At 39.6% G+C, this 22,572-nt stretch overlaps 1 protein-coding gene across 7 annotated transcripts in view; it reads left to right on the forward strand.

The window, feature by feature from the left end:
• Positions 1-22,572, forward strand: part of LOC125741778 (supervillin-like) — an 81,146-nt gene that overhangs the window by 38,660 nt on the left and 19,914 nt on the right. For 4 of the 7 annotated variants that reach the window (XM_049013090.1, XM_049013089.1, XM_049013093.1 and 1 more), the window contains 6 exons: positions 2,212-2,246; positions 8,394-8,455; positions 13,538-13,653; positions 15,223-15,442; positions 16,676-17,088; positions 17,698-17,896. In XM_049013090.1, coding sequence (XP_048869047.1) covers positions 2,212-2,246; positions 8,394-8,455; positions 13,538-13,653; positions 15,223-15,442; positions 16,676-17,088; positions 17,698-17,896 — 1,045 coding nt within the window. The remainder of the gene's footprint in view (positions 1-2,211; positions 2,247-8,393; positions 8,456-13,537; positions 13,654-15,222; positions 15,443-16,675; positions 17,089-17,697; positions 17,897-22,572) is intronic. The other 3 variants (XM_049013094.1, XM_049013096.1, XM_049013092.1) reach the window with 2 other exon arrangements.

Here is a 22,572-nt window from a genome sequence, read left to right on the forward strand (position 1 = left end):
AAATGGCATTATTTTTGTTATATAATTATATTGTATATGTTGGAGTTCTAAGGAACTTTTTTTCAAGGAGCACTTATGCCCCTAAGTTAAAAAATTTAGGAGCGCAGACAAAAAAAATGTGAGCAGGGTCAGTTCTGTTTTTTTAAACTCATCATTATAATACAATATCACATGCAAGCTAGTGGAATGGAAAAGTTACAAATGACAGAGAAAGCTGTCAAGAAACTAGATTTTTATTTTCTCTACATCCGCAAATGTGCCACTGCCTTCATGCAAGGTGTGTATGCATCCCTTTTGTTTGCGCTAATGTGCTGTTAGTGTTAATAAAAGCAGCGAATCTAACACCTAAACCAAAAAGCCGTAATGCTCCTAACTACTTTGTTCTGAAATTATACAGCTACAAAGTTTTTAAAAGCAGTGTGTATTTTATTTAATGTTGGGTAAATAGATGTAGTTTACTGGTGATATCATGTACATCAGAGTTTACATTTTTACCAACTATAAAGTACTGTTTTTTTAATGCAAAACAACTCAGGTGAGACAAAGAAACGTACGTTTTCAGGGTTTCCCAATTCTCACGCATCAGGCGTGACACTCATGCCATTATAAACCTAAAATTAGCAACATCAAAAGTGTTGACAAAGTTTGCAAAACCTACAGACTATTTACAAGGTAATCACTGTTGCAAACATGTAAATTCATATGCTTGTGTGTGCAGACTTGTCTCGAACTGAAAATCTTACTCCGGCCAGCTGATCAAAGTTGGCAACCCATTTATTTGAAATGAACTGCAAAATGTACTGTTTTCGGTTGAAGCAGCCGTGTGGTCCTTAACTGGACTATAATAGCTGCACGCATCAGATTCAAAACACTGATGCTTGCATACAAAGCCAAAAATTCTCTGGCACCATCCTACCTAAAGGACCTCATCACACCCCGCTCTGCACCACGATCTCTCCGATCCTCCAGCACTGCTCGACTGGTCCCACCTCCCCTCAAGGCACAAGGAAGACACGCATCTTGGCTCTTCTCTGTCCTGGCACCTAATTGGTAGAATGAACTCCCCCTAGATGTCCGAACAGCTGAATCCTTGACTGTCTTCAAGCGACGACTCAAAACTTTTCTTTTTCAGAAATACCTGACGTAGAACTTCTATATTCTTACTCGACTCTTTTTCTGGTTTGTGTGTGTATTAAAAAAAAAAAAAATCTGCACTACTCAATGGAGTTCTCAGAGATAGTATTCATAGCTTGGGTCCTTATTGAGCTAGCATCGGAAATTCATTGCAGAGTCTCAAAGCACTTATGTAAGTCGCTCTGGCTAAGGGCGTCTGCCAAATCCTGTAAATGTAAATGTAAATGTAATAGGCACCCAACGAACACCGAATCAAACACACAGATGGGAAGTACAAGGTTTAGGCACTGAACTTTAAGATGCACACATGGAGGGAGATTTACACAAGATAAATACACATGAGGATCGGACAGGGTACACACAAGACACAGGAAAATACATGCGCAACATTAACATTGACAACCACTACAAACAATTGCACACGGGGCATGCTGGGATATATGCCATAATATATGCTGCAATATAAAATATACCATCTCCGCCCAAAAAGTGAAAAATACCGTGATAATAATTTCAGGTCATGTTGTCCACCTGTATTACGCGCTTTTAAATTTTTAGAAAACTTTATCATACTGCAAAGGTGTGTGCTATTCTGAAGTAGCCAGCTGTAGTGAAACACAACTTGCATGTAAATGTATGCAAATGTGGCGGTGTCTGCGAATTGTGACTTACTCACTCAGAGTGTTTTTTGATGTTTCAGTTTTTCGTAGACGATGTTACAAATAATTTGCACCGAATTCACATTTTGCACACTCACATATGCCAGTGAAATGGGGCACTGTAGAGACTTGTATCTATATGAGTTACTTGTCTGTGCTTATCTTTATATCTGTTTAATTAAGTTAACATTAACCAGAACCCCTGAAGGGACCTGTGCAAAAAAAATAAAGCGCTTTTACTTTTGCGTGCTTAGGGGAAAGCCGCACGCGAAAGAGCATTTTATTTTTATCGCCCATTTAGGTGGGTTATTGCATCCTTTTATTTGAGCAAAATGTGGGTGTGGTTGGGAGTGAAGAAATTAAACTTATTTTGTGTTTGTGCCATTTTTAAGTTCTTTGTCTTTTCTTGCCCTTGTAGCTCACTGGAGGCGGATGAACCAGAGAAGTCGAAAGGTAAGCCTTTTTAAGGTCTCCTTTCTGAGGGGCACATCTACCTTCTCTCGTAAAGAGATTGTTTTCATTGTAAATAATGTGCCAGCAGCCATTTCTGACATTTGAGGGGACCTACTCATGCAGAGAAAAGGGTCTTGGAACTGACACAGATAGAAAGTACCTATAGTTCCTGGAAGCTCTGCTTTGTGGCAGGATGCAGGACAAATATGAGGGTGGAAAATGAGGAGCAGAAGAAAGATAGAATGTATAAAATTTGTAGGGCCAGATTAAGCTCTCTATGAAACATGGTTATACGTAAAATAAATGTTTAAAAATGAATATGTTTACAAATATATTTTGGTCACAGTGTTATACAATAATAAGAAGCTCAGAAAGAAATTTTCTCGGCTTAGAATGTTAACCTTGTGAACACAGTTTTTCTTTTGTAACAACAGTACTCAGTCAGTCACAATGACTTGATAATTACCTAAAACCAATGCTCACTATCAGTTGATCTGATTTACATGTAATAGGTATGCCACTCGGGCGGCATGGTGGTGCAGTGGTTAGCACTGTCGCCTCACACCTCTGGGACCCGGGTTCGAGTCTCCGCCTGGGTCACATGTGTGCGGAGTTTGCATGTTCTCCCCGTGTCGTCGTGGGGTTTCCTCCGGGTACTCCGGTTTCCCCCCACAGTCCAAAAACATGCTGAGGCTAATTGGAGTTGATAAATTGCTCGTAGGTATGTGTGTGAGTGTACCCAGTAGGATAAGCGGTTTGGAAAATGGATGGATGGATGGATGGAGGTATGCCACTCAAGCTGAAATTGAATTAGTAAAGTCTATGTCCCTGTTTACGCTTGGTTTCAAAATGAACTTGAACTATCAGATCACAAGTGGACAACCCACACACATAGCCATTCATATCTGTGTTTATCATATATCTCTCAAGTGTCCAGATGACAGCTGTGATTTCGTTACTGCCTGTGTTACTTGCCTTAGAAAGTCAAATGGCACCAAGCCAAGTGTTATTGTAACATTCATGTTGGGCATGCATCAGGATGAGTTAGCATTCAGATTACAACAGTTATGTAGTTAAATGAATCCCAGACCACCTTGGCAAGTAGTTTGAGTGATCGGATCACAATGCATATTGGTGGTCCTTTTCACTTGTATTTAGCGCTGTCCACTTGTCATCTGATTGTCCAAGATTCATTTTAGAACTAAGTGTGAACCGAGCCTTCATGAAAAAGCCAAGAATTAAAAATATTTGGATTTGTAAATACTTTACTTGTTGATTGTAGCTAATCCTGTGTATGTACTGTAAATAAGAATGTGCTTTTTGGGCCATGAAATCGACCCCTTCACCCTCCCCAGTAAATTGTATCACTGTGGACCCATTGAGGGTGGGGAGTGGCCTGCTTTATTTCTTAAAATTGAAAGTGCCAATCTTTGTGAGGATTGATAGTTGTATCAACCATGGTGTGTGTCTCCAATTAGACAAACACAACACAGAGAGGAAAAACCATGAGTTTCGGAAAAGGCTGATACTGTAAATCTGATTTAATTCTTAGGTCATTCGGAGATGGTATTTAGGGGACATGATGAGGGTGAAAACTCTGATAGCAAACAAAATTGTAGATGTGCTCTCCCACCACAACAATGTTCTACATAAGAACATAAGAAATTTACAAACGAAAAGAGGTCATAAGCCCCACCAAGCCCATTTGTGAAGAACTTAACTAATAGTTCAGAATTGTTAAAATATTATCTAACTCTGATTTAAAGGAACCCAGGACTTTAGCTTGTGCTACACTAGCAGGAAGACTATTCCATACTCAAACTACACACTGTGTAAAGAAGTGCTTCCTCAAATTCATTTTAAAATGTTCTCCCTCTAATTTCCACTTATGGCCACAAATGCTAGTATTTAAAGTAATATTGAAATAGCGATTTGGCTGAACAGCATCCCGACCTGTTAGAATCTTATTCACCTGGATCATGTCCCGTGTTAGTCTCCTTTGCTCGAGGCTTAACAAATTCAGCTCAGCTAACCTCTCCTCATAAGACATTCCTCTAAGACCAGGAATCATTACTGTAGCCCTACGTTCTACCCTTTCCAAGGCGGCAATGTCCTTCTTTAGGTAAGGTGACCAAACCTGCACACAATATTCTAGGTGGGGTCTTACCAAAGAATTACATAATCATAGAATCACCTCCCTTGACTTAAACTCCACACACCTAGAGATGTAACCCAACATCCTATTGGCCTTTTTTATTGCTTCCCCACACTGGCGAGAGTGGGACATAGAAGCATCAACATACCCACCGAGGTCTTTCTCGTAATCAGCTACTTTTATTTCCATGGAACACATAAAATATCTGTACTTTATATTTCTGCTCCCTGCACGGATAACCTTACATTTATCTATGTTCTGGATTTTATTGCTAACTAATTGACTACAAAGTATAGTCTTTGTACATTACATATCAATGGTGTGTGAGTGTGCTGTTGGGTTGGGGCCCCATCCTCTTCCTTTCACCTGTAGACTCCAGGAAAGGCTCTGGATTCCCCATGACCCTGATTAGTACAATTGGCTACTGAAAATGGATGGATGGATGGATGGAAGGATGAATATTGTTTCTTGAGAATTAAACTAAAATTCAGAATCCCCTTCATTTGAGAAAGTGCTGTATGATAATATACAATGTACTTTATTATTACTGTATTTAATGTTGTTAATGTCTTACTGTGTGCATTTATCAATTAAATGATTAGCTGTCAACGGTAGGTAATTAAGTTTAATTAATAAACTATTTTCTTCTACTGCACTCCACACACTAATCGTATCGCTGCAGAGAAGTTATCGCCAGGGTGCTCATGTCCGTTTCTTCTGCAAAGTAACTGTCACGAATGTCGGGGCACGAACCAGGGAAATGGGAGCAGGAGTTGGGAAATTTGGTGAATGCAGGATTTAATGAGGAGAACAGCAAAGCACACGGGGCAAAACAGGACTGGAGAAAGACTAACTGGGAAGCACTAAAATACAGAAACTTAATCAGACAGGACTAGGAACAACTTGTATCACAGGGATTCCACACTTGGTTAATGAGGGGGTGTGGCACACAGGAGGATTGGACAAGCAGGGCATGACAGTGATATGATTGGTGTGTGAAGTTCGTTAGACAAAAATTAGGTCCTACATTTTTCTGCTCACTACAGAGTCTATGGATTATCTTGAGTAACCAGGTCATAATTTCTGGTAAGAGACATTTGAATTTTTCAAATGTGTTTTTTTGGAACTTTAATCACCACCATTCAGTCCCATTATATTCGAGAGAATCGTGACATTTCTGTGGCCGATATCTCCAAACTAGTAAACTTCCAGCTGAACAACGTAGACGACTAGACAGAACTCCCCTCTAAAACATACACAAACTTTTTTTCATTTTTTTGGGTGAACTGCACCTTTAAAAAATTCCAGACAATGTAGCTCATAGCTTTGCTGATGCATGTAACTCTCCTTGCCCTGACAAGGCACCATACCACTGGGAGGAAAACACATCAGTGCCATACACTGTTGGCTCACATTCTTTACAAAGGAACATTGTCTCTCTTGGGGGCAGAGCATATTTTTAGACTAAAACTGATAAAGGAATCGTGTAAGTGAAATTCAGCTTGTGTTTGGGATAACCTGGGAGAGTGGATGTTTAAAGATGGCCTTGGATCACTGTGGAAAACAGTTTTCCTGATGTGGTTTAGCTCTCATTGCCAAAACGCTCCAGCACATTGGGGAATCCTTAGACAACTTAGATGTTCCACTTGAGGTGGAAACATTTTGCTCTGATTAATGTCAACTCCTAGTAAAAGAAGAATGTTTGCACTGACTTTTTCTTTCCAGGCTTCTCTCAAAACCTGTAGTCTAATGAATAAGTGTGAAACCTGACTGGAGATATGCATTCCAGCTCCCAGTGGAGAGTGCTTTATGTCCATACCGGCTCGTGTTGCGAGTATCAAGTTTAAGATTAATCTCCCTTTCTGAGGAAAATAAGTGGTTTAGAAGATTGAGAGTAACAGTCATGTAACAAATGCTAATCTATCAAATCACCCTTAACTGTGCACCCTTAGACACTTAATCTGAAAAACATAAAAATGTAGCAGTAAGCAGTGGAAACTCTGAAATGTGCTGGAGTTTTAAACGAGGCATGGTACATGTCTATCCACCTTCTTCAGGTTATAAATTCTCATGAGAATAATTTTAAATGCTCCTTAATTTTGTGTAGTAGATGGCTTTCTTTGTCCAAGAACACTCTCTTTAAGTAGGCTCTGTTTAAGTACACTCAAGATGTTACAGGAAGAACCACTAAGTAATTTTTGGCAAGCTGGAGCCAACAAGTGTGCATGGGTTTTTATAAACATAGCAGGTAATAATTGATTTATACTTGTCGTTTTAGCTTCTGTCCAAATAAGGACCTTGATTCAAAAGTTAACAGGCAAGTTACAATGACAGTATTTACACGTATTCATGCAATTGGAATAGTTTTAACACTAAATTAAAATATGAGTTCTTTTCCTTGGGATGCGTAGCTCTGAGTTGTACATCTACCAGTGACCAGTGAAAAATCATTAGTGGATGACATTTAACTCTAAATTAGAACTTTGACTAAAGAGACACGTTTCAGTGAAAACATACACCCTATCACTGATTGGGACTTTTGTATGTAGATGGGTACAAGTTTTGCACTCGGGTAATTTGACCACATTACAGTTTATCTGTAAATCCCTGAAGCTGATCCATTTTGGTGTGATGAGTCAGTGTCCCCAGTCTCCCTGCAATTTCTGTCATTACATAAGTGTCTTGGTATTAAGTATGGTCAAAGTGGGGGAAAAAATATTGAAGCAGATTATGTTCAGGCTCACAGATCACTAACAACATTTGGACCAATCAGAGATAAGTCAGGATATTACCTGACATAACAAACAGGCTTTCACAAACTCTCACAAATGCTGTATATCCAATATTCCGTTCCCCAGCTGTTATATCTTTCAACCAAAGTAAGCCAGGGAGTTTGTAATCACAGACATGTCCAAAGGCAGAGATGCACACTGATCATTTCTGTTTCAGGTTTTCGTTATGTGTGCTAAATCGTGTTATCGTCACAAGAGGTGATCTTTGCTCTAATGAGATATTGGTTCAGCATTTTGAGTTGAACACAATGTCCCCATAATGTGATAAATATTTATAAAAATCAGTGACTGCTATAAAAAAACTAAAAATGCAAAAACTCTTGTATTTTGTTTGGTTACTTACAGTATGGTTATTGCTAGGGCTTGGTTGGGATTACGGTTGTCATAGTTAGCGTTGGCATTTTTCCCATAGAAATGAATGAGCGGTCCCCTTAAGGATAGGTATACCCGACATGTGCGTGTGTGTGTGTGTGTGTTTGTGTGTATGATGGATAATGGAATATTGAATGAGTTTTCAAGGGTGACAGTTTAATACTGAATAGTAAGAAAGGGAATAGAAATAAAAAGACAAAAAATAATTTCAAAAACCACAAACTACGTGTCTGGAAGTTAAGACAAGTATTGATATTTTCTGAAATACATATGTTCATATGTATTTATGCTCTCAGCAATCCACAGCCAGCATCCCTTTATTTCTAGCTTTGGTGGCAGCCATGGTGTTGCTCTTCACTGTTATCGTACTTTTGAAAATTGTTTCAAAAAGACATTTTAGTAAAATTTTAATTGAATCAAAATTGAATGAAATCAGAAATGCATAGTATTTAAACAGGATCATGTGAATTGAAAACAGATCGAATTGTGAGGTCAGGACTGATTGCTAGTAATATTTAAAGTGTTGTGTGTTTCTTGTGAATTGCATCAGCTCTATTGTTAGTTTACTTTAAACTGGCACTTGGAGTCACTATAAGTATGTGAACATAAAATGTGACAGTAGTTAATATGTAGTTCTGAATAAACTGGATGTGTGATTAAAACAATGGCCTCAATGACAAATAAAATAACCAATTCAGTTTCATCATGTTTTGGGAGTTTTGGGAAAAGTTTCGTAATCTAACTTTTCTCGTCTTTTATGTGTGTTGTGTTTCTTCTGTAGCATGTCTTTGTAAAATAATCCATTTGACATGTGTATGTTCTTTTTAGCTGACATTACTGAAGATGACACAGCCAACCCAAATGTTTCTGCCAAGACGGCTGTGTTTCAGGTAAGTTCTTCAGTACTGGGACAGTGAAATGGGGGATTGCTGCTGAATCTTCTGAAGTTTGATGTTTTTTTCATTTCATAGTTGCTTATGTTTTACATGCAACTTGTTAGGGCTGGGTGAAGTATCAGGTTTCTAAGATATATCGATATATTTTCAAATGAGATACAGGATATACAATATCGTTTATATCGATACAGATTATGTTGCTTTAAAATTGTACTTGTAGAGCTGCCAGTTTGCCCATTTCTCCTCTCCCTGTCTGTCTCTCACACAACTCCGCCCTGCCCCGCCCCACTCACTCTCTGAACACAACCCGCCCCTCCCGCTCACTCTCAAGTCCTGCATGTAGTGACAACATGGGTATAGACACAGACACAAGGCAAGCTAGCAAAGAGGAGCTGGTTGGTAAATAATATATGTCAGTAGTATTTTTGAGACATTTATTTTCATTTGCATGTACAGTACTGTGCAAATGTCTTAGGCAGTCCAAAGAAATGTTTAAAGCTGTTTATCTGGGTAGCAAGTATACTTTGGCTTAGAACAAGTAACACAATTTAACATTAGAAAATTAGAACAAGAGTAACACAATAAAAATGAATAATCATTTCTTCTGTTTTATAAAAAATTACTGATATCTAGTTGGATGGCTAGATGAACACCGCTTCAGTTCCCAAACTTCTCCTCAGGGGCATCTCAGCCATTCCATGATTTTGTTAAATTTCACCAACAGCTCAATTGAATAATTAAATATATTGATTTAAAAAGTCAGTGACAGATTGACTAGCTGTATGACGTGTGCTAGCGGCCAAGACAAGAAATAACTGGCTGCACTGGACAGTCGCTGCAAATACTAGGATGATTTTAGCAGAGGTTCTGAAATGGCTAAGCTGACACACTTTGACAGGCATATTATCATAGTTTTACACCAACACAAGGATAATCTAAACATCATTTTCTTTGCCTCCCTAAGACTTTTGCACAATACTGTACATTCATAAAGTGTTATAAATCTGTTAATAGAAGTGCATGTGTGGCATTGGGCACACTTGACTCACACTTGAAACTATCTTTCTGTTATTAGTTATTATTCTAAGGGGGAATATATATATATATAATATATATATTATTGCCCTTCAGCTAAAACATATAGACATATGATTTTTGGTCCATATCACTCAGCACTACAACTTTACCCCCTCAAATGCACTGATGGTACTCCACCCCCTACTGTGCGCTTGTGATGCATTTTTTTTCCTTCCATAAAATGTTGTTTTATTTGCATGATATTTCACTCAACATATTGGTATTAGTTGATATTTGTTAAAATTCAAGTGGCACTAGAGCTGAAGACATAATGGTGCTACTTAAAGCAGTCATCATAATGCATTACAGAGACCTTCATGATACATTATAATGTATTCATAAAGTATGATAAACATGGCTATAACTATAAGAGGGAATAACGCATTATAGCCATGTTTATTATACATTATGAATGGTCATTGAAGATCTCATATATAATGCACTATAGAAACCTTCATAATGCATTATTATGGGCAATATACATCACTATAATGCATTATGAAAATATTTATAGTGCATCATAGATGAAAGCTTCATAAAGGCATTTATAATGCAGAATAAACAAGGGTATATGGGGCGTTCAATAATTTATCTACCTGAGTATGAAAGAAAAGTTTCAAAAAAATTATGGTTTTATTTTTCAATATAGTCCATTGATAACTCCATATACTTCATCCACTTTTCTTGCAATGACCTTAACCCCTCTGAAAAAGAATCTTCTGTTTGACCTTCAAACTAGGACGTCACAGCTGCCTTGATGTCTTCATCACTTGAAAATCGTTGTCAACAGAGCGATTTCTTCAGAATTAGGAATAGGAAATAATCTGAGGGAGTCAGGTCAGGACTGTAGGGTGGATAGTTCTGCTATTGGAACCCACGTTTTTGGATGGCAGCCTGTGATTGATGTGACATGTGATCCGGCGCATTGTCATGAAGAAGCTGCACACCTGCTGTGAGTTTTCTCTGTCTTTTTGCCTTGATTGAGTCCCAAAAAGTGATCATTGTGTTCTCATAACTCTCCCCAGTTATGGTTGTCTTATGTGGCATGAACTCCAGGAGCAAAAGTCCTTCAATATCCCAGAAGACAGCTGCCATGACTTTCCCTGCAGATGTTTCTGCCTTGAACCTTTTTGGGGTGGGGGATGACTTGTGCTTCCACTTCATTGACTCCATTTTGGACTCAGGATCTCTGTGATAGACCCAAGTCTCATCTCCAGTCACCAAACGATGAAAACAATTCACTTGGTCTTCATGGGACATCTCCAAGTTCTCCTGACAGCACTGGAGCCTTGTGGCCTTCAGACATGGCATCAGCATTCTTGGAACCCATCTTGCACTGACCTTTGTCATGCCCAACGTTTCATGAATTATTTTCTAAACTGTACCTGCTGAGATGCCCATTCCATCAGCTATTCGGGGAACCTTAAGTCATCTGTCTAACAAAATTAAATCCTCAACTTTCACGCACATTTCTGTGGAAGATGTTTCCACTGGCCGTCCAGTGTGAGGGTCATCTTCAATGGACTCTCTACCCCACTGAAACTGCTTGCTCCAAAATTTTACTTGGTAGGATGATGGGGCAGACTCACCATAAACTGCAATCATGAATTCATAGATCTCCTTTGGCTTTTTCCCTTCTTTTGTGAGAAACTTTATCACTGATCATTGCTCCAAATCTAGCATTTTCTTACTTCGTATGAGGACTCTTTGGACATCCGGTCTCTTGGAATGTTAGACTGCCACTGAGCCACAACTGTGCATGAATAACCTTAAGACATGTCACAACATGCCCAGACATGTTTCAACATGCTTGCTCCTTTCTTTCATACCCAGGTAGATAAATTATTGAACGCCCCTCGTAACATGTTATGCCTTTTTATAAGTAGTTGTAGCCATGTGTATAATACTTTATTAATGGATTATAATGCATTATGAAGGTATTTATGATGCATTATACATAGGTGGAATAATGAAGATGATTGCAGTTATGTCGGCTCCTTCTCCACTTAGAAGAGGTCTCAAAGTGCCCATGCGACTGTTTATGGCTTGCAATGATTTTTCCATTATTAAATGTGGTCTGTAGTTTTCCCTGCATTAAAAAAACAATGTAATGTGATTCAGCTAATCTGTGATGACAAATTCGACAAAGTTTCACTGCCAGCAGTCAATCCCCCGCAAGCGTCTCAGAGGTTAGCAGATTATCGATATCAGCAATATTACACAAAGATATATATCAGTAATCAGTCAACATTTTCACAGCGGTGCACCACCAGCATATGCTATTATCTAAAGTTCCCTGAATTCTTGTAAGAAGGCAGGGTCACACAGGCCCTGTAGCTGCTGGGGTTAAGGGATTGACAGTTGCTAATGCACCAGCGTTATTTGTTAATATTTGCTAACAGCGTTAATAAGAGGTACTAATCCAACAGAAAAGCAAGAAACACAGGCTGATGTAAATCCTCTCCTCCGGTTATAGTGCCCTGGTTATTGTCATGCCTGATGAATGACTCTTTGACAGCAAGATATCATTTAAAACATTTATTTATAAAACTTCCTGCCCTTGACCAGAGGATTATAGAGCTTGTTTGCTTTTATTTGAGTTGTTTTCTATACCTTAGTCTGCTCCACAAAGGCGTTTATGTTAGTGATATCTTTTGTTTTCTGTTCTTTTACATATATTTTTTAGCCAACCCTTTTGCCCTGAGCAATATTCTGCGGACTACTAGAGTAAAAGTATCTGTTTCAAATATGGCCTTTGGCTGAGTGAATCACTCGTGGGAAACAAACCTTCTCATTGGCCCTTTGGGGCTATAAAGTCATTATTATCTGCACAGAAGATCTTGTAAAGGTCAATAAGGGACTGAAAATCACCTTTGGGAATGTCTTATTACCAGCTCTGACCTTTGGCTTAAGGACACAAATAAAAACTCCAGGGATTCCAGCTGACCTGAAAATGACTTTCTAATACACAGTTACCTATTGCCTGGACACACTTTTTTCCACCATGTCAGATGTTGTTGTAGATCAACTCACAACATCACAACTTTAAGACAGGCATTATGTTTTTCTTTGGAAAGAAATTGAAGCCCCTCATCTGAAAATCCTGGTGTGGCTCCAGATTCATTGCACTGGAATCCTGCTATTATATCTTCCAGATGATCATTTAAATATACTGAATAAATGGCTATATCTACTGCTAGGGAACACTAACTGTGTTTCTTATAATGTCACTATATTTGAAGATCAATCTGTTTGTAGTCGTATTGTTATATTTTTTTGTTTTTGGCAGATGTTCTTCACCAATAAACCCCACAAATGTTTAGAGACTGGATTTGCTGCTTTGCTAATACGTAACACATATGTATGTGATACATAGATTAAACACAGAAGAATCTTTGAAAATTTTGTAATTTAGCTTTTTCACAATTGGTAGTTTTCAAGAATTTATGACGTTTTATATGATGTGCTGAGGCACACCTGGTAAATTAAAGAAAAGGTTAGTTGTTGGTGAACTTCTGTGAAATAGATATGGCTAAACACCTACCTTAAAATTTGGCTGAAGGTGCTGTGTAACTGTATATGGCATGGTATAATGTCATATAAAACTGGGATGACAGATACTTCCTTACCACATCCTTATCAAGTATCAGTCAGTCTGATTTATTTAGAAGTTTCGCAGCTTGTTTACCTGTAGTGTGATCCAGTTATTCTCTCCAACCTGATCATGAAAGCTGAGCTGAATACAAGCTAAGGAGCAGAGCCTTTTCTGTAAAACTGGGCTGTGTTTGGTGTCCTTGAGAAGGTATTATGCTTTTCTTGCCCGTTCAGAGCAACATGTTTTCCTCTGAAGAGCATGTATTTGATCTGTTGATAAAAGCTGCTCATTAACAAACCGTTCTGAAAGCATGGGCATATATAGATTAAGCAACGGATGTGGATTAAGAGACTGTGTTTGGGATGGAATATCGATGTGCCCGTTTTGGTGTTCATGTTTTCTAGGAGCTGGAGCAACCCCATCCTTCAGTCGACAGTCACAAACAGAAAATCTACCAAGCCAATGAGGTCCAAGCTCATACTCAGCCAATTACTGATAAGGATAGAACCACTGTGTGCAGGTAGGCAAGATCAATTAAGTACTGAACATCATAACTCAATAACACATTTGTTTTCATAACAACAGTACTGTTTAAATGGTTCGAGAAACACCCCTGTCTTTTGTCATAATATTATTAAATTATGACAAAACATTATTAAATGCAAGTAAACATCTTGGTTTGTTCATACATGAACAGTCTAAGCACTGGGGATGAAGTAGTGTTGGCTCAGCTTGCAAAAATGTGATAATGAATGCTGTACTGGTAAAAGCTGTAATTTCCTATTGTCTATAAGTTGTGCTCCAAACACCAACAGGTCAATGGGTTTTACTATAGTGTTTTTGGTCCCTGGTCCTGGGGCAGTGTGGTTAAACCTGCAATGAGGTGCAAAATGAAGAGGAACTTTCTCACAGATATGCATAGACATGGATGACCACCCCATTAACCCCAGCTGGAATAGATGGTTTAAAGCTATCTAAGTGTGTCTTGGTATTTATCCACTATTTGCTCTGTCCTGGAAGAGGGGAAGATTAAAAGGTCGATTTCCTGACAGTGCTGAGCTGGGTGTCTGTCAGTCAGTGGTCTGCATCTTCCTCTCTTTCCCACCTGTGCAGGAAATGGGCTTTCACTCTGTCCACAGGAAGGCACTGTTTCCAGGGGTCATTAAAAAAAACACAGAATAGAAACGATCTGTGTGGAGGTCTGAGACAGTGTTGCTGTACCTGGCTGTGAAGTATGTGCTGTGGAGACGGCCCTTAACTGTGCAGCAGTTAATGGTGATTGAGCCCTCACTTCACAGAATCAATTGTAGGTCTTTGTAACTTAAAAGTAGTATTTAGTTGCATTCTGAGCATGATTTAAATTCTCAAAATGAGCTCGCAGGCTTCTCTAGATAAGCTATGTAGGCTATAGATTACCTTTAGAATATATATCATGTGTATTTCCTGCTGTTCTTATTGAACTGCTGCCTTTTACTTTCAGTATATTTCACCTTTCTTTTCTCCCTGGGCTCTGCAAGGTGTCTGCCCCTTCACTGTGACCCCCAATCATGCTCTCATCTATATGTAGAGCAAGAGGGGGGAAAAAGAAAATGAAAATTTCCCCACATATCACTGTTCTATCATTTTTTAAAACCATTCTTCATTGCCCGTTTCCATTTCTTATTGCAAATACACATTAGCATTGAATTAAAATTTATTCTGAAATCAATCAGCTTGGAAATATTGGTTACTGTATTGAGGTGACTCAGTGGGCAGTGTTGCCTTGGCCTGAAGGATTGAATCATGCCTCTCCTCTGAGTGTGTAGAGTTTACATGTTCTCCCTGTGTTTAGTGGATTTCCTCTGGGTGCTGCAGTTTCCTCTTGCAGGCCACAGACTAATTAAAGCTAATCGACATCTCTGAGTTGTCCCTGGTGTATGTGAACCTTATTCCCTGTGCTCCCAGGGCTGTAGCTCCATAACACCCCCCTCCCCCCCCCCCCAGACTCTAAGCATTATAGCCTGTAAGCAGATGCGTGGACTAGACATTGTAGCCTGTCAGAGCAAGATAACCCATGTCATATATTCTCTTATTCGGGTGTGATTTGCAGCCTCCCCAAGGTTGGAGTGACAGGAGAGTTCAATGAGGGGCGTCTAGGGAGAGGAAGCACCGGCTCCAGTGTGTCTGAGGCTGGAGGGAAGGAGCCCAATAACCGGACTTTCCAGGAGGAGAGCAAGGCAGATGTCGGAGAGGTTGTCAAGAAGCAGAGGCCAAAGGGAGCACCGCCCATCAGCCAGCCCACTGCTGAGTGTGAGACAGTGGTGGGAAAAGTACTCAATTTTCATACTCCAAAATGTTACTCAAGTAAAAGTCATCCAATAAATTATTACTCAAGTAAAAGCAAAAAAAAAAAAACTGGTTTTGAAAGTATTTAATTATCAAAAGTAAAAAGTACTACATATTTAAATCTACTGATCTTACAAAAATCAACCTATACTTTTAAATTCACTCAAGACAGGTCACAATAAGGAAATCTGAATCGCAGGAGGATAAGCTGATATTCTCTTTTTATTCAGAAAATGGGCTGTTTGTACATAGCTTGGTTACAGGCCACTGCAGTTACCAGTGGTGAAACCTGCTGAACTTGCTGGATCTGCTGGAATGACAATGATCATTTTTTATTCTGTGGAAAACAAAAGATCAATATACAGGCCAGATTTAAGTATAAATACATCATGGGCAAGTTCTTTTAGACCTCTTATAAGTAGTGCATGAGTAACAAAATCCCTTGTCATTCACTACAGAAAAAAAAATGTATTCATATTTTACCCAGAATTGTACAGCCCTGCACTCAGACATCATATTTCTGTTTTTAATTGGGTGAGTAATGATGTTCATGCAGATTGTATCGAAGTAAAAAAATATTTGGCTCAGAAATATAGCAAAGTGAAAATAAAAGTTACAACTTAAAATACGTGAATAAAGTACAATATTTGGACTTTGTCACTTTACTCCTTAGATGTGAGGTGGGTGATGTCAATGACAGAGTTTCATACGGTTTCATTTTAAAAATCTGTGGATTGTATTAGTTTGGGGTACATATTCAGACAGTGAAAACACTATGTATATGTTTTACAATAAAGTCCTCCTTCACTTTGTATACACACTGGCTATGCTGAGGTGTATAAGTAGACTATTGCCTCTGAAATTAGACTAGTTTCATTTATAAGACCAACATCTTTTTCGCCCAACAATGAGGCCTCTGTTTCAGTGAGACATTAGTGCTGGAAAACCCTCAGTTACTGGGCAAGTACATCTTAATGGAAATCAACACAATTAATAATTTAATTATACTACTAGTGATAAGAATTCAATTTAAATTCTTTCCTGCTTTATGAATGCTCTAACCAGACTGACAGGGGTTGAGTAATTGTATCATGGGAATGATGTCTTATTCCCTGAACCGCGGAGCTGATTAAAGGAAATTTTACAAAGGAAATGACAGATGGTGAAGCTGACTGTCTTAAAACTGAAATCATTCTTATTGGTGTCTGTTTCCACAGGGTCAAGAAGATGATGAGCTGCCTCACCTACCTCTGATGACTCAGCATGCTGAAAGCCAGGACATGCAAACCAGTCTGAAAGCAGAGGCCCAACCAGGGAGCCAGCTCACCACGGAGCAGCAGGACTCAAACATAAAGAGCCCTAGCTTTGAGAAGAACCTGGATGAGGTCGACACCAAGAGTGAGGAAGAAGCCCCACCTTCCATAGCCCCACCTCCCCAGAAGGGGAGGAGTAGCTCCTCCAGCTCCAGGGACTCCATGGCCACAAGCTCGTCCATGGGTGCCTGCGAGCCCCCCCGCAGCCCCTCCCCAAATGAATGCGTCTTCCTGGAGAAGGCTTCTTCTTTCTCCGAGGAGGGGGAAGAGCTGGACAGCAGCCTGGACAGCAGCATGAGCTCCTCTCTAAGGGACAGGTACAGGTGCCCTGCAGTGAAGTCACCAAAATGTGACATGCCATCCAAGAAAATATTTATAGGCATTTATCTGGGTAGTAAGTGTGTTTTGCTCAGAAAAACACTACCTTTAAAATATATGCAAATGAACACTAACAAAACAAAAAATAATAATTTCTTCTGTTATCCAAAAAGTTACTGATATCTAGTTGGATGGCTAGATAAACACCGCTTCAGTTCCCAAACTTCTCCTCAGGGGCACCTCAGCCGTTCCATGTTTTAGTTAAATTTCACCACCAGCTCAATTAATTACTTAATTACTTAAACGATTTGAAGAGTAATTGATTAGCCAAACATGATATGCTAGTCATTGAGTTAATAAATACTAAATGGTTGCTGCAAATACTGGGATAATGGTTTTACACCAACATAAAGATCACTTAAACAGAAATTTCTTTGGAACGCTACTACGTATATAAATATATAGATACAGAAAATGATGTTGAGTAGCCTGGTCGCTTAGTACGACCATAAAAATGTGGTCACTAATTCTGCATAAATGAACCATACAGTATGACAGGATCTTTGGGTATCAGACCCCTTTCAATATGGCTGCTTTGTGCTGGACAGGCTTGCAGACTCGAGCAGTGGCGACGAGGAGTGGAGAAGCAGGAAGAAGAAGACCAAGCCCGGTGACTTGGTGCACAAATCTCTGGCTGAACGCTGTAACCAGCTGCAGGATGCCGAGAATGCTTGGAAGAAGAAGGTGGGGGCTACAGAATGCACACCACATGGAAACCATCTGCCAAGTACAGGACACACCAGAGAGGTCACGCTGATTTTAGTTTGAAAGCTTGTTTGCATTTTGTCTCATTACCAGAACATTGTAAAGTCATTGCCTTTGTATTTTCTATGCCTTCTGTACTTAATGATAATGGAGTACGTCAGTATTTCATATTTGCTGGAAGTGTAAGTAATGTATGATGAGGCAGGAGTACGGAACCCTAACGGCAGATTGGAAGCCTTAGTCTTCATGTTGAATGTACTGTAGCAGAGCTTCAGGAGTGCCAGGCTGTCCGTGGGGCAGGGCTGCATTATCCCTGCCTGCACTACTGAAAATTGGGGTTCAACTCTGGCTGCTCTGCTCTCAGGACTTATCTGGCATCCTGTTCTTCACATTCCATTATCAGGAACCCGTCTCTCTCTCCTGTTTTTATGGCCCTGACCTCAAGTGCTGCATATCCTTGTCTTGCTGTCTGCTGGACTATCTTGTACATAAGAAATTTACAAACGAGAGGAAGCCATTCAGGCCATCAAGCTCATTTAGTATAGAACTTAACTAATAGGTCAGAGTTGTTAAAATCTTATCTAGCTCTGATTTAAAGGAGCCCAGGATTTTAGCTTGCGCTACACTAGCAGGAAGACTATTCTATACTCCAACTACACGTTGTGTAAAGAAGTGCTTCCTAAAATTCATTTTAAAATGTGCTCCCACTAATTTCCACTTATAGCCACGAGTTCTAGTATTTAAACTAATATTGAAATAGCCATTTGGCTGAATAGCATCCCGACCTGTTAGAATCTTATATACCTGGATCATGTCCCCCCTTACTCTCCTTTGCTCGAGGCTAAACAGATTCAGCTGAGCTAACCTCCTCTCATAAGACATTCCTCTAAGACCAGGAATCATTCTCTTAGCCCTACGTTGCACCCTTTCCAAGGCATCCATCTTAAGGTATGGTGACCAAACCTGCACACAATATTCTAGGTGGGGTCTTACCAAGGAATTATATAATCGTAGTATCACCTCCCTTGATTTAAACTCCACATACCTAGAGATATAACCCAACATCCTATTGGCCTTTTTTATTGCTTCCCCACACTGGCGAGAGTGGTACATGGAAGCATCAACATACACACCAAGGTCTTTTTCGTAATCAGCTACCTTTATTTCCATGGAACCCATAAAATATATGAACTTTATATTTATCTATGTTAAATTTCATGTGCCAGGTATCAGCCCAGTCGCTAATTAAATCCAGATCCCGTTGCAGCCTTTCTACTGCTAGATCAATATTTGCTACACCACCCACCTTGGTGTCATCTGCAAATTTAACCAGTTTATTGTATGCATTGGTACCAATATCATTAATGTAAATTAGGAACAATAGTGGTCCTAAAATTGAACCCTGCGGTACCCCACTATGAACGAAGGCCCACTGTGACATTGTGCCTGTGATAACTACTCGCTGTTTCCAATCTGTTAACTAGTTTTCGATCCAAGCTGCTACAGTTCCTAAAATCCCTGCAGCCTTGAGCTTAAGCAAGAGCTGTTTGTGGGGGACAACATCAAAGACCTTCTGGAAATAGAAGCAGATCACATCGTAGGCCTTTTTGTGATCAATTTCTCTTGTAGCTTCCTCAAAGAACTGAAGTAAATGAGTTAAACAGGATCTGCCTCTCTGAAATCCTTGTTGGCTATCCCTCAGAATGTTATTTGGTTTCAGGTAATGTACCATTTTCACTTGGATTATAGCTTCCATTATTTTTCCAGTTATGCTAGTTAACCTGATTGGCCTATAATTTGCTGGATTACTTCTATCCCCTTTTTTGAATATGGGCGTTATATTAGCATGCTTCCAATCAGAAGATACCACACCAGCAGATAATCATTTCTGGAATAGTAAAGTTAAAGGTTGGCATGTTACTCACATTCTCTACTGTGAACACCCTTGCAACAATGAGGTTTTAAAAAATTCCCATGCCTCTTTGACCATTTTCCTATTTAACTCCATCCAGTTTACAGTTTCTAATTTCAGTCTCATACCATTAAAGTTAGCCTTCCTAAAATTGTATACTTTTGTTTTGGATGCAAAAATTTACCTCAAATTTAACCATGTTATGATCACTAACTGTCCAATGGTTCTAAACCCTTTAATTTTCCAATCCTATCCTGGTTATTAGAGAAAACAAGATCAAGAAGGGCTTCTCCCATGGTAGGGGTATTAACATACTGAGTAAAAAAACAATCCTGTACTAATTCCACCATCTCAAATTCATTTACAAAGAACCATAGACTGTGTCCCACTGTATCCCAGGTAAATTAAAATCACCCATAACCACCACATCATTTTTATTACTCATAATCCTGATATCGTCATATAACATTCTGCTTTCCTCTGCAGCTACTGTAGGTGCTCTATAACAAACACTGACAATTAGGCCATTTGAGTTTTTAGCATCTAGTTTTACCCATACAGCTTCTGTACTTTTATTTTTATCAGTGAGCTCCCTTGCCTGCAAATTTTCTTTCATGTATACTGCAACATCACCTCCCTTCTTTCCTATCCGGTCTCTATGGAACAATGTATAACCATCCATATTATTTTCTTCTCCATCATTGTTGTTCATCCATGTTTCAGTTATTCCAACGTCATAAGTGTCTGAAGAAATGAAAGCCTCTGAATCATGAATTTTGTTTCTAATACTCCTAGCATTTAGATACAGACTGCAAAGGGTAGGCCGTTTACAGTGCCCACTTTTAATATCAATATGGGTTTTCCGTCTCTCCCCACCTAACCTCCCTGCTCCCCCCCCCCCCCAGTCCCTAGATTAAACATTCTTCTTACTTACTACTCTACTTATACTCCTCATGGAACCACAATTTATAGCCTGTGGGATTGGTGTTTATTTTTGGTCCACAGTTGTGAGCTCATTATTGTTTTTGAAAAGCAGGAATGGGATAATTTGCCTTTTTGGGAAGCACAGATTCTGGTTCACATCACATCTGTATGGAAAGATCCTGCAGAAAGATCCTGAAGGACTCATCCACAGTTTTCTTACTTCAGTCGTTTTTGGCTAATTTTTGCTGAATTTGTCTGCGGTTCGCTGAAAGTGGAAGGTTCACTAAGAGCACAGCCTTCACCCACAGGCTTTACTTTTGGGGTGATGGTGGTTTCTGAAATCAGTATTTGCGGCTGACCGGAAGAACAAGTGAAATTTTGGCGAATTGATATGGTTTGCTGCTGCTGCCATACAGACAATCTTGTGCAGAGTGCATTTTTGAAGGAAGGCACAGAGTAGACAAACAGGAAAAAAAAGTCCTTCACAGTTCCCCTTCAGTCATTTCCTGACATTGAAGGAATGAAATACATGAACAATGATAAAAATAATTGCACCAATGCCATGGCTGTAACCCTTTTACTTATCACCAGCAAGATGTGGTGGATTCGGCAACCTTCTAGCAGAGAATGGGTTGGCTGCCTTTAGATTGCCTGAACTGAAGCCGCTTTCCCAGATACCATGCTGCTGTCTGCAGGGTGGGATACACTGACTTGCACAGCTCCAGCTCCACAGATGGAAGCATTTCCCAGGAGCACTAGGAACAGAGACCAGCCGAGGCGTGCGTGGAATGGGAAGTGCTTCCATCTGGAGGGCTTTGGCTGCTTGACTGCTCCGCGCCGACGTGGCCTGCCCTTGGGGAAGATCTTGCGGTTTTCCAGGGGAAAACCAAAAAGTAAAACAGGGCCTGTGCTGGGAAAATGGAGCCATGGACACCTGGCCTGGAACTGGGGGGTGCTCCCTCTGCTGCTCATTGAGGCTTGTAGCAGATGTCCTTTCTCAGGCCACAGGTCTATACAGAGTTACATAGCACAGATGTTCACCATTAGCAAAGCCTCTTCCTACCTCACTTCAGGGTATGGTTCTGCATTCATGATGGCACCGTAAGGCCCTGCCCTATTTCCAAAGTGCTGAGATGCTGTAACTGTAACAGCGCTGCTCTGTAACCCCTGTAATCCTCTGTACTGCCGCTATGTATCGTCCATGTTTAAGGTGAGTCTCAAAAGTCTTGAGACTGCAATGTTGAAATAGGATCATCTGGTGAAGCATTTTAGAGAAGTTAAATCAACAAAATAAATTAATCTAACTGTGACGTGAAGCCATGTTTTGTTATGGCTCGTAAAGTGAGTTAGACATAGAGAGATCTGGCGTTGAAATCTCACTTGCTTGTTTTGGAATGACTCACTTGACCCACACTTTCAGTCTCTACTCCACTTTGGAATTAAACAGCTATAGAAAGCTGTAATGTAAGTGCTGTGTATTTAAGTGGTGAGAAACACAATAATGATATTATGGGTAAGGTAAGGGTATAACAACAATGAGCTCAGCATAGCTGCTTTTCCCACCTCTGCAGAGCCGACACCTCAGCTTTGTCATTTCTAGGGCAATAACAATGTGCTCATTCATTACTACCTTTCAGGCTATTTATATATTCTGGCATTTCAGCTCTTGGATACATAATGATTTTCACAATATCATTATTCTGTGGGCAAGACAGAAGAATAGCTATAAAACAGCTGTAACTACTACTCCCAGTGCAGATAGAGGGTATTGTACAAGGTATCAGTTTGAGGGGTGATTCCGAAAGTCCATGACTCTAAAAAATCAATATTTTAAAGTTAGAACTACGGTACCATCATCCGTGTCTTTCACTTTTTATTATCA

This window comes from Brienomyrus brachyistius, chromosome 5 (assembly GCF_023856365.1).
Source record: "Brienomyrus brachyistius isolate T26 chromosome 5, BBRACH_0.4, whole genome shotgun sequence".
Taxonomy (NCBI): Eukaryota; Metazoa; Chordata; class Actinopteri; order Osteoglossiformes; family Mormyridae; genus Brienomyrus; species Brienomyrus brachyistius.